The sequence below is a fragment of the Pongo pygmaeus genome, chromosome 5 (genome assembly GCF_028885625.2).
Source record: "Pongo pygmaeus isolate AG05252 chromosome 5, NHGRI_mPonPyg2-v2.0_pri, whole genome shotgun sequence".
NCBI classification, from domain to species: Eukaryota; Metazoa; Chordata; class Mammalia; order Primates; family Hominidae; genus Pongo; species Pongo pygmaeus.
The window spans coordinates 117,670,816-117,682,435 of NC_072378.2; the positions used below are offsets into that span (position 1 = coordinate 117,670,816).

The 11,620-nt window shown below is 40.9% G+C and overlaps 1 protein-coding gene across 2 annotated transcripts in view; it reads right to left on the minus strand.

The window, feature by feature from the left end:
• The window catches only part of GOPC (golgi associated PDZ and coiled-coil motif containing), a 42,730-nt gene extending 41,296 nt beyond the window's left edge, over positions 1-1,434 (minus strand). The window contains exon 1 of one of the 2 annotated variants that reach the window (XM_054490691.2): positions 579-1,434. In XM_054490691.2, the coding sequence (XP_054346666.1) occupies positions 579-863 (285 nt within the window). In that variant the 5' untranslated portion in view covers positions 864-1,434. The remainder of the gene's footprint in view (positions 1-578) is intronic. The other variant, XM_054490690.2, reaches the window with a different exon arrangement.
• Positions 1,435-11,620: the final 10,186 nt, after the last annotated feature.

Here is an 11,620-nt window from a genome sequence, read left to right on the forward strand (position 1 = left end):
TATCTGCCTGTAATTTAACGACCAACTATGGATGTAAACCAAGACAATGATACTATCGTTATGCACCACGAAATTTTCCTAAGAGCTTTGATCAGATTCCCCTAAATAGTTTATGCATGTCTCTGTATGCAATCATAGGCGCTGACCTGGAATAATTAAAATGAAAATAATCAGTGCTGTATCTGTCTTAACATATACAAATTCGGTTTATCAATGTGAAAGCAGACCTGCAAAACTCAATTGTCAAAAGGTGGCCTACGGTATTTTCATGACAGAGAATCTTTGTTAGGTTTGTTAATGTAACATGTGCAAGGGAGGCTGGTCTATGTAATTAGTTTCCTCCTCAGAGAGATACTAGGAAGGTGGACGACAGTACCCTGGGAACTCACACGTCGGTCTAGGGCCCTTTTTGTCCCCCACCCTCACCTCACCCCTTTCCTCAGACATGCACTCTCCCATCACATTTGAAGCCCCGGTGGGCAGTTTTCAAGGGTCGTTTCACTGGAGCGTTAAATGGGATCTGACGCCACCGGGCAGCCTGGGGTTGGATGCCACAGCCGCCAGCACCCACGGCTCACCTCCAGCTTGTGGTTGATTTGAGACACAGACTGGGCTTTGTGGCAAAGCTGTGCAAAGCAGGAGCTCAGGCTGGTCATCTTCTGTCGCCCCTCATAAGTGATGTCCGCCTGGTCTGGATCGATCTCGCCCAGGAGCAGATCCACATCCACAAAAGCCTTGTCGAACTCCTTCTCCAGCACCTCCAGCCACCGGAACATGGATACCCCGCCAGGGGCCCCCACGGAGCAGGAGGCGCCTCCTGGGCCCCCTCCGGCTGCTGCTGGGCATGGACCGCCCGCCGCCATGGCGCCGTCAAGGGCCTCTCTCGACTGCTGAAGACCCTCGCCGCCCCCCGCGCACGAAGGGAACTGCTGGGACTGAGGGGACCCCCGCGCGCGCGCGCACGCTCCGTCACCTCCCTTCACCTCGCGCCGTTAACGCCAGCAACACAGCCACAGAACCGCAGGAGTAACGAGGCTAAAGCTGAGGCGGCAGCGGCGGCGACACACGGAAGACTCGGTCCGTCCCACCTCCCAGCCTGCCCCCGCTGCGCATGCGTAGCGAAGAGCTGGGCGGATGCAGCCAGGAGGGACATAATAGGCGGGGACAGGATGCGACCTTGGCCTATGAAAGGCCTCAGCTTGGGAGAGGCCTGTCAGCAGCCATATTAACAACTGGCAAACAACGGCTTGAATCCCTGAGAAACCGAGGCGCGTGGTTTCTGCATCCTGGTTGGAAAGGCCCGAGGATGAGAAAGGTGTCCACGTCGCAGAAAGGAAGGATTTCCGCCGGTTTGACTTAACAGTTGGCGGGAACCGTTCCAATATCCTCCCAGAAAGTTGCTGCGGTGGCATCTAGGGTCAGGGAGGGGAGAGCAAGGAAGGGCGGTGTGAGCATGCGCAATAGCCACGTTTTACCTTCTCAATTCCAGTTCCTGGATAGGATGGAGTGGGTGTACACACTGGCTGTTCTTGGTAAACCAGACCCCAAATTCCAGGTGTGGACTGCCTAAAGCTGCGCATTGAAGCGGCTGACCAGATTTTGCGGAATTAATAGAAGACTTTTTGTCTTGTGATTAAGAGTCAGGTAGACCTGGATTCAATTCTTACCCTCTGTCACATACTACCTGTGTCACCTTTCATGTATTAGTTAACCTCGAAACCAAGTTTCCAAATTTTACTTAACTCAGTTGTAAGGTAAAACGCTTAGCGTCACTTCTTGGCACACGGTATTCCTCTTAATACACCATAGGTCACACATTTCAAAAGCAACTACAGTAGTGCTTCACTTAAGATGGGGATATGTTCTTAGGAATGTGTCCTTAGGTTAATCATCCCTTAGGGAACATCCTAGAGTGTATTTAAACACAAACCTAGATAGTATAGCCTACTGCACACCCAGGCTATATGATGTAGCCTATTGCTCTTAAGCTGTAAACCTGTACAGCATGTTGCCATTCTGAATACGGTAGGCGATTATAACACAGTGGTAACTATTTGTGTACTTAAAACATATCTAAACATAGAAAAGGCACAGTCATATACTCTTATAGGATCACCATAGTTTATGTGATCCATTCATTGCTGAAGCCTTGTTATTTGGCACATAACTGTACTTTAAAAGGTGTATTTATTTGAAAACTGGTAGTGTCCTCACACATGACATTTCAGAAGATCAAAATTGTGAATTCATATATTTACAAATATATTGAATGCAGAGCTCTGTTGCGACATTGAAGACACAAAAATGAATGAGACATAACCCTTACTCAAGATAGGCTAGTGAGGCTACTAACTCTCAACTATAACTTTAACTTGAATTGTTCAGTGCCTTTAAAAGTATCCAGCAACTCCTCTCTTTATATTCTGCCTACTTCCACTTCAAGGGTAGACAGTCCTAGAAAGGGAAAGAGAAACCTGTGTGATTAGAGTAGGCTGGTGGAAACTCCTGCATTGCCTAGAAGCATATTTAGCTGAGTGCAGTCTGCTGTTATCTGTTCTCGGGACAGACCCTTCCAGTTAATCACCACCCAAAGCCTGCATTGTGTGCCCTTCGCCGATGCAAGGCAACTGAGGAGCAAGAAATCACAATTTTATTTTTGCAGTCTTTGTACTGCATGGCAGACTGGTTAGCATGAAGCAATAAAGTCCTTCGGCTTGAGCAGACTTAGCTAATCAAAATGGATCATGAGATCCTGACCTTAGACTTAAGTAGGGACCTTCATACAGATTTTAGTACACAATAAATAATGTAAAACTAAAATTTACATCTTTCCCCATTCCCTGCCAAAATTAGCTTTATTTTCATCTACAATATTTGCAAAAACATCATTGCTACAGATATCAAGCTCCTAGCCACTTTATCTACACATAATACAGTTAGCAATGCATTTTCAGGAACGCGAAGTAAATAATTTAAAATTAGCAGGGCAGGGGGAGAATACATCGAACCACAATTATAATAGCTTTCAATTATTGAGTCCTTACTATGTTTTAGGCATTATGCTATTTTCTTTAATTCTTTGATCCTTACAAAATCCTGTGAGGTAGGTATGATCACGTCTTTTATTGTTGTTGAGACAGGATCTTGCTCTGTCGCCCATGCTGCAGTGCAGTGGCACGATCACAGCTCACTGCAGCCTCAGAGCCTTGTTGACCAGGCTGGTCTGGAACTCCTGGACTCAAACAATCCTCCTGCTTAGGCCTCCAAAAGTGCTGGGATTACAGGTGTGAGCCACTACACCCAGTAATCACTTTTTAACAGATAAAGTCACAGACAGCTTAAGTGTCTTGGTAAGGTCACAAAACTAGAAAGTGATTGAGGTAGTATATCAATCTAGGTGTCTTTTTCTCCTAAGTTGTTGCTGTTAACCATGTAATACAGAAGAATGAAGGAATCTATTTCTTCTTGTAAAAGTTAGCAGTATAATAAACTAGCAAGTCAGTTCCAAAAGTTCTTTTTAATTTCTTCCTAGTTAGAAACCATATACAAATCTATTAACATATAAGAAATATTACCAAAAAATTGTAATAACTCATTTTCTATTACTTGTAACTCTAATTTATATGAAGCACACTTGAGTATAAATTTCATTTCTTTAAAAAATCAACTTCCAGCTACATTGTGTGGGTGCAGCTGAGTGACATTTTAAGTGTTTATATGTTTCCAGTGCTCTAATGGTTTGTGGGTACCCCCATTTTCAAGATTGCAGAACCCAGCTTCGTATCTATTACCTTTACAACTTCAACAAGTCATAGACTCATCTGTGTCTCAGACGAGTTTCATGTCATGTTGTCCCTTCTCATTACCATAGTATGTAGACATAATCTTTTGCCCACCTTGATTGAGGTTATGCAAATCTGCAAATCACAGCAGAACATGGATGTGAAAAGGAGGGCTTATCATTGGGGCTTGATGTTCAAGTGCTGCCATCTGTTGTCGGTGTGCTCTATCTACACTTACTGCCTTATCCTTACCTACTCTGGAATTTGAGATTGTATGTAATGTCAATACTTGAGCGATTTGTTTTTCCACAGATATTAAAGTCTTGATACTTCTGTTTGCAATTGGATTGGCAGAAGCTTCCAATAACTGTTTTATGAATCATGCTTATGTGATTTTTAAAAAATATAACTTAAATGTGACACTCTTGTTTTAGGAACTTATCCCTACAGAGTTTTGTCACAAGGAATTACTAAAAATAAATTGGTTGGAGACTGAGGAAATTGGGGAAAGAGAGACGATGCTAAGGATTTCTTTGATAGGTACTGGTAATTAACTGTGGGGTCAGTGTATAGTTTAAATATTTATGGAGCATCATTGATTGCAAGGGCATTGTAATAAAAGGGTGTATAAGACCCACCTTGGACTGGAGAGGGAGATTATCACTTATTGAACTCTACTGTGTTCCAGGCTCTGTACCTAACTTCACCTGTTTCATTTAGTTTCCAGTAACCCTACCAAGAGAAGGGGTTAAGTATATGCTGTTAGTGGCTATAACAAGTTGTATATATGGTGAATGAAGAGAGTAAAAATCCACTAGCATTTTACTTAATCAATGTAGGAAAGGTTTGGAGTGTTGTATTCATACATATTATTTATATTTATTGAATTTATTATTCATATTACCCACAGTTTTGAAAATTTCAGATACATATGCTAAAGAAGTAAGTTTAGGAATCCAAAGGGATTTATTAGCCTTATTCTCCTGATTATTTCCCTTATATAAACAAAGGGATCTGGGTGTGGCGGTGTGCACCTGTAGTCACAGCTACTTGAGAGGCTGAGATGGGAGGATTTCTTGAATCTAGGAGTTTGAGACCCTCCTGGGCAACATAATGAGATCATGTCTCAAAAACAAACAAAAAACAGGACAACTGTTTGCTCTCTTGTTTTTAAAACTTGAGAATTTTGGTACAGTGATTTAGAATTAGCTCAGACACCTCCTCTTCCAGGAAGCCTTCCTTCTTTCTCCTCATATGATGCTATGGGCTCCATCCCCAATTAGTTTCCTGTAAATATCTTTTACAGCATTTATCATATTATTTTGGAGCTTGTTAGACTGTGAGTTCCTTGGCAACAATAACTGTATCTTACTTATTTTTGTATCCCAGGTCCTAACACAGGACCTAGAATGTGGTAGGAATGCTGTAACTATTTGTGTGATAACTTCAATAATTAAGGTGTTCGATCATTCTACCTAGGAAACTAACAGTCACTTCACTTTTCAAGACATACTTGTGATACATGCTAGAGAGCATAGCTAAATATTAATATATTTTTATATTGCCTCAGAGATTAGGATATCTATAAATTACATATTAGTCTTTCTTTTCCAAACCTAAAGATAAAGTTTTATTTTACAATGATCTGGCTTATTTGACTAATAAATCCATTATAATTTAGGCTTCAAGGATTCTTTTGCTTAAAATTTACTTAAAATTTGCTTAAAATTTGTTAAAATTTACTAGATACTATGTTTTGTATAGTATATTCAACCTAAAACCAAAACATAATAAATTTTTTAAAAACCATTGTTATTATATTTTTATTTCCTTACACTATCAAAGACAGTCTGTAACTGCTTTTCCCCTTTTCCCCGATGTACATTCTTCATCTACCACTTCCCACAGCTCCAAGTTTGCGTCAGCCTTGTCTGAAACCACCATTTATCAACAGTAGTATCAGTTTCCTACTCATATTTTCTTCTTCTTTTATCCACTGTGAAGTCACTGTTTATTTCTCAAGTGTCAGACTGTATGGATCAAACATAGACTTTCCTTCATCACCCTCTGTTTTTTTTTTATAAATTAGTCTACTAAGGGCCTCCCAAACAGTTGTATTCCAAATACCCTTCAACAATAATTATTTTTTCGAGTTTTGACTGAAAAGTATAAGTTATCTAATTAGAAATTTCAGCCGGGTGCCATGGCTTATGCCTGTAATCCCAGCACTTTGGGAGGTCGAGGCGGGCAGATCACCTGAGGTCAGGAGTTCGAGACAACCCTAGCCAACGTGGTGAAACCCCGTCTCTACTAAAAATACAAAAATGAGCCGGGCGTGGTGGCATGCACCTGTAATCCCAGCTACTCAGGAGGCTGAGGCACGAGAATCACTTGAACCTGGGAGGCGGAGGTTGCAGGGAGCCGAGATTGTACCATTGCACTCCAGTCTGGGCAATGAGAGCAAAACTCCATCTCAAAAAAAAAAAAAAAAAAAAGGAAAAAAAGAAACTAAAATTCAGAAAAGTGTAGTGAAACTATTACACAAAAAGCTCTATCACAACAATTGTTGGAGATAGTATTTGTTTTGTCCCCAGATGATTGTAACTCACTCAGAATTTGTTTGGCTTTTGTGGCCATGGTGAGCAGAGGGAGTTAGGATGAAAAGACTTCTGTAGTGAAAATTTGTCACTACTCGTGGGATACTCTCCATATTTGAGCTCCCTTCCTCTAGGGAATTTCCCATTTTATGTTACTTGGTGAGAGAGAGAATCCTTCCATAATAAGCTGAAAATGTCAGATGATCACTTTCCTGACTCTGTGACAGGTAGAGCACAGGGATGTGACCTAGACTCAGCTAACTAGAATTATCCACCTGAAATTTTTAACATGGAGATAGGCAGGATTCGGAGAATTCCTTTTGGTAGGGATTGGAGAGGGAGTGAGGATAGCAGTTTCAGCAGCAGCCATGCTAGTGTTGGTGTTGTGCTAGATTCAGGTTTGTGGTAGAGGCTGGTGCACTCGTGTTCTGTAGTGGCAGCAGGAATGGTGTCCTCACTCAACTGAGGTGCAATTTTGCAATTTTGCTTGTGATTCTGAGTATGCAGCCTTCCTTTATTCTTGGCCATTTCCAATTCACATTCTCCAGTCATTCTTATACTTCATTGTGCTACCCAATTTTCTTTCAGTAATTCTTTTTCTGCTTTAATTGGCCAGAATTTGATTCTGTTGCTTGCAATCCATAACTTAAACTGATACGCCAACTATCATTTGTTGAGATCCTACTTTTTGCCCATCAACTTGATAAACTTTAGTTTGCTTCATCTATTCCTTTCTGTAAAGTGGAAATTATTTCCCCCATTTTATCTTGTAGAAGAACAAAAATGAGGCTTAGAGAAGTTAAGTAGTAGAAGAATTTAATTTTCTGTGTTACTTTAAACGTATGCTCTTTATGCAACGTGCTTCAGAAGGAGCAAATATATTTAAAAATAATCATATACATAATTTGTTTAATCTTTAAAATGTCTTTTATCAGAGACAGGGACAGGGGTTTTCTTTTTTTTTTTTTTTTGAGACAGAGTCTCACTGTCTTCCAGGCTGGAGTGCAGTGGCGCCATCTCGGCTCACTGCAAGCTCCGCCTCCCGGGTTCATGCCATTCTCCTGCCTCAGCCTCCCGAGTAGCTGGGACTACAGGCGCCCGCCAACACGCCCGGCTAATTTTTTGTATTTTTAGTAGAGACGGGGTTTCACCGTATTAGCAGGGATGGTCTCGATCTCCTGACCCCGTGATCCGCCTGCCTGGGCCTCCCAAAGTGCTGAGATTACAGGCGTGAGCCACTGCGCCCGGCCAGGGGTTTTCATTTTTTAGAAGTCTTCTGTTTAGCTCCTGGCCAATCGGTTTTATTGCAGGAATAATGAGCTGATGCTTGTAATCCCAGATCAGGGAAAATTTGAGTTAGTTCGTTTCCTTTTTGGAATTCAGTTTCCTATGTACAATGGAAAAAATGTGGTGTTGATTAGATTATCTCTAAAGTTCCTTCCAGTGCTGACATCCTATGAAAGTAATAAAAATGATCCACACATCAAAAACAAAGTTAAATACTCCTTCTCTTTTTTTTTTTTTTTTTTTTTTTGAGACTGAGTCTCACTGTGTCACCCAGGCTGGAGTGTAGTGGCACAATCTCGACTCTGCAACTTCTGCCTCCTGGGTTCAAGCGATTCTCCTTGCCTCAGCCTCCTGAGTAGCTGGGATTCAGGTGTGCGCCACCAGGCTCGGCTAATTGTATTTTTAGTAGAGACAGGGCTTCGCCATGTTGGCCAGACTGGTCTCGAAATCCTGACTGCAGGTAATCTGCCTGCCTCGGCCTCCCAAAGTGCTGGGATTACAGGCGTGAGTACCTGGCGCTGCCAAATTCTCCTCCTAACCACAACAGAAGTTTCTGCATATTTATTTATCCTGGTATGATATGCCTTCTATGGTAATTACTCAAATACTACATGCAAGATATTAGGTAACTTCAGAGTTTAGGCCAATTATTTCTTGCCCTTTGCTTTTAATAAATCAGGGAAGGCCAATGTCCATCTCATAGAGGTACACATTTGTATGTACTGCAGCATTTTTAATGACGGCACTATGGACAGTTTGGACTCCATAATTCTTCATTGTGGGGGCTATCCTGTGCATTGTAGCCCCCACAATGAAGCAGCATTCCTGGCCATTACCCACTAGAGGCTGATAACACTGCCCCTCTTCCCCGTGTTTTGATGATAATCAAAAATAATGTTTCCAGCGGAGAACATGGTGGCACCCCTGTAGTCTCGGTTACTCTGAAGGAGTGAAGTTGGGGAGGTGGAGAATGCAGTGAGACAAGATTACATCACCGCACTGCAGCCTGGGCAACACAGAGTCTATCTCAAATAAAACAAAACAGAAAAGTTTCCAGAGAGAGAGAGAAAATAAGGATAAAGCAAGAGAGGGATATCCCAGCTACTCGGGAGGCTGAAGCATGAGAATGGCTCGAAGCCGGGAGGCAGAGGTTGCAGTAAGCCAAGATCATGTCACTGCACTCCAGCCTGGGCAAATAGAGTGAGACTCCATCTCAAAAAAAGAAACATAAAAATAAAAATTAAAATGAGAGTATCCAGCCTGGAGAATCTGAACAAACAATCTACTCCAATCCAAATTCAAATACAAAGCATATTTCTTGAGATTGCTATCTTTCACGTGTTGAAAGACTAAAGCTAGATTCTGAGCTCTATTTTGAACACAGTTGCTGGGCGTGTCGTTGAGTTGCCATACTTGAGAGGCACCCTTGTTCCTTCACTTGGTTTCCTCTTACCCAAAGGAGTCAAGTAATAACAATCATGTAAGGTGTTGTTAAAATCTTTGGAAAAAAGTACTGCATGCTTCACACTTAGCCTTAGGGACCCACAAGCTCCAGAGATAAAAACACCAGAGCTTTATACTTATGGTCCTCAGTCAATGTGTGAAAACTCCAAAAGTTGGCAGAAAGTGAACTAGAAGCTGAGCAATGGTGGCAGCTCCTGTATTGCTCCTAGCATAATAAAGATGAGACAGGCTTGCCATCTCCAGAAAAGGAACAAAACATGTGTGTCCTTCAAGCATAAAGGCTGTACCTTTGTTTTATATTTTCTCTGCAGTTTGTAAGTATCAACAAGACTTTGCCTCCTATTAAAAAAAAAGAAAAAATTGACTTTTCAGCTTAACCTAAATAAATAGGTATGTTCTGGGAAAAGACAGATCTTTTATTCTTCAAAACATTCTGAAACTTTTTATGATCAAAGTTATTTACATTTATAATGCTAAAATCAAAAAACAACATAAAACTCCAATAGTTAGAAAGTAGTTTTATAGACAATACTTTTGATGGACTATTATTTAGACATTTAAGTTTTGATTTATAGAAACTGAAATAATATGCAAAAATATAATAGTGAAAAGAGTAAAATATAAAGTTATGTATGAGTATGTTTACAACCTGAGAAAATAAAACTCTTCACAGTGTAAAATATTATAAATAATGCTAGAATTGCAGTAAAGGTATAGAAATGCCATGAAAAAGAAGAAAAAAATTATATAGTATAATTTCAAGGCTCAAAGAAAAAGGAATCCTATGGTCACCAACAAAGGATGAAGAATGGAACTCACCACTGTGCTGCATAACAGAAAAATTTGCTGTTATCAATGGCAGGTGAGAGGACAGGATTTTGCAGGCATTTTATTTCAAGTAACTGGATATGAATTTACCTTTATAGTAATGCAGAAACATGTGCAATAAGTATTACTCGTTGTCTTTTCAAAGCCTAAGCATGGAAAAGAAGAAACTGGAAATGTAATGTTTGACTTTGGGATGTGACTCAAGGTGAAAATTCTTCCCTCCTTGCTGTTTTGTGTTTTTTTTCCACATTTTCTTTCATTGAGCATTATTTTGATTGTTAGAAATTCTAAAAATCAAAAAGAAATTCTATTACTCAACAAAAGAAACCACAAAGTGTTCTGAAAGTCAGAATAGTTACCAAAATCTCTTTACCATTCCTTATCTGTGATAGATAAGAAAACAGAGGAAAAACAATTATTAAAAATAATACAAAAGTCTTTGGAGAAAACCACACAGAAATCCTTACTCTGGAAATAAAATAAATTGATTATTTGATCAAAGAAACTTTTAGCTTCCATGAAAGGAAAATATCCTGGGCCCCCAAAATCACTAAACTAAAGGGAAAAGTCAAGCTGAGAACTGCTTAGGGCAAACCTGCCTCCCATTCTATTCAAAGTCACCCCTCTGCTCACTAAGATAAATGCCTATCTGATTGCCTCCTTCGGAGAGGCTAATCAGAAACTCCAAAGAATGCAACCATTTGTCTCTTATCTACCTATGACCTGGAAGCCCCCTCCCTGCTTCAAGTTGTCCCACCTTTCCAGTCCAAACCAATGTTCATCTTACATATGTCGATTGATGGCTCATATCTTCCTAAAATGTATAAAACCAAACTGTGCTCTGACCACCTTAGGCACATGTCATCAGGACCTCCTGAGGCTGCGTCATGGGCGTGTGTCCTCAACCTTGGCAAAATAAACTTTCTAAATTAACTGAGACCTGTCTCAGAATTTGGGGGTTCACATTTTGGTAACCACGGAGGGATTCTGAGTGTAGGTGTCCCTCACCTTTGACAAATATCCTATGGGTGCTTGGTACCAGCTTCAGCAATCTTTATGACTCAAACTAGTAGAACAATTTGCTGAGGCCTGGAAGCATCCCCTCCAAAGAATCCCTGATCTCCCAAAATTTGGTTGAGAACTAGTTTATTTTGCTGTACAACTTTTTTTTTTTTGGAGTTTTACTTGTTTCCAACACAAGGAAGGCAAGTTTTTCTGCTTCCACGACGATGGTAGGCAGTGTTATATATAAAGTTTTGGTGCCGCAAAAGAAATAGCACTCAAATGTAAAATTTTGTTTTAATTCTCAGCAAGGCAAGGTACTTCTATAGAAGGGTGCACCCTTACAGTTAGAGCAATGGTGAGCACTCACCTGGACAAGGGAGGGGAAGGGGTTCTTATCCCTGATGCACGTGGCCCCTGCTGCTGTGTCGTTCCCCTATTGGCTAGGGTTAGATAGCACTGGCTAAGCTAATTCTGATTGGCTGGCTAATTTAAAGAGAATGAGGGAGTGAGTGCTTTGGTGGGAGTCAGGGCAGAGCTGGTAACAGGTAATTAGAATGAGGGTGGAGCAGGTGATTGGAATGAGTTAGGGTGGAGCAGGTGATCAGAATGAGTCAGGGTGGCGTAGGTAATCGAAAAATGTTGTTTTACGAGGAAGTT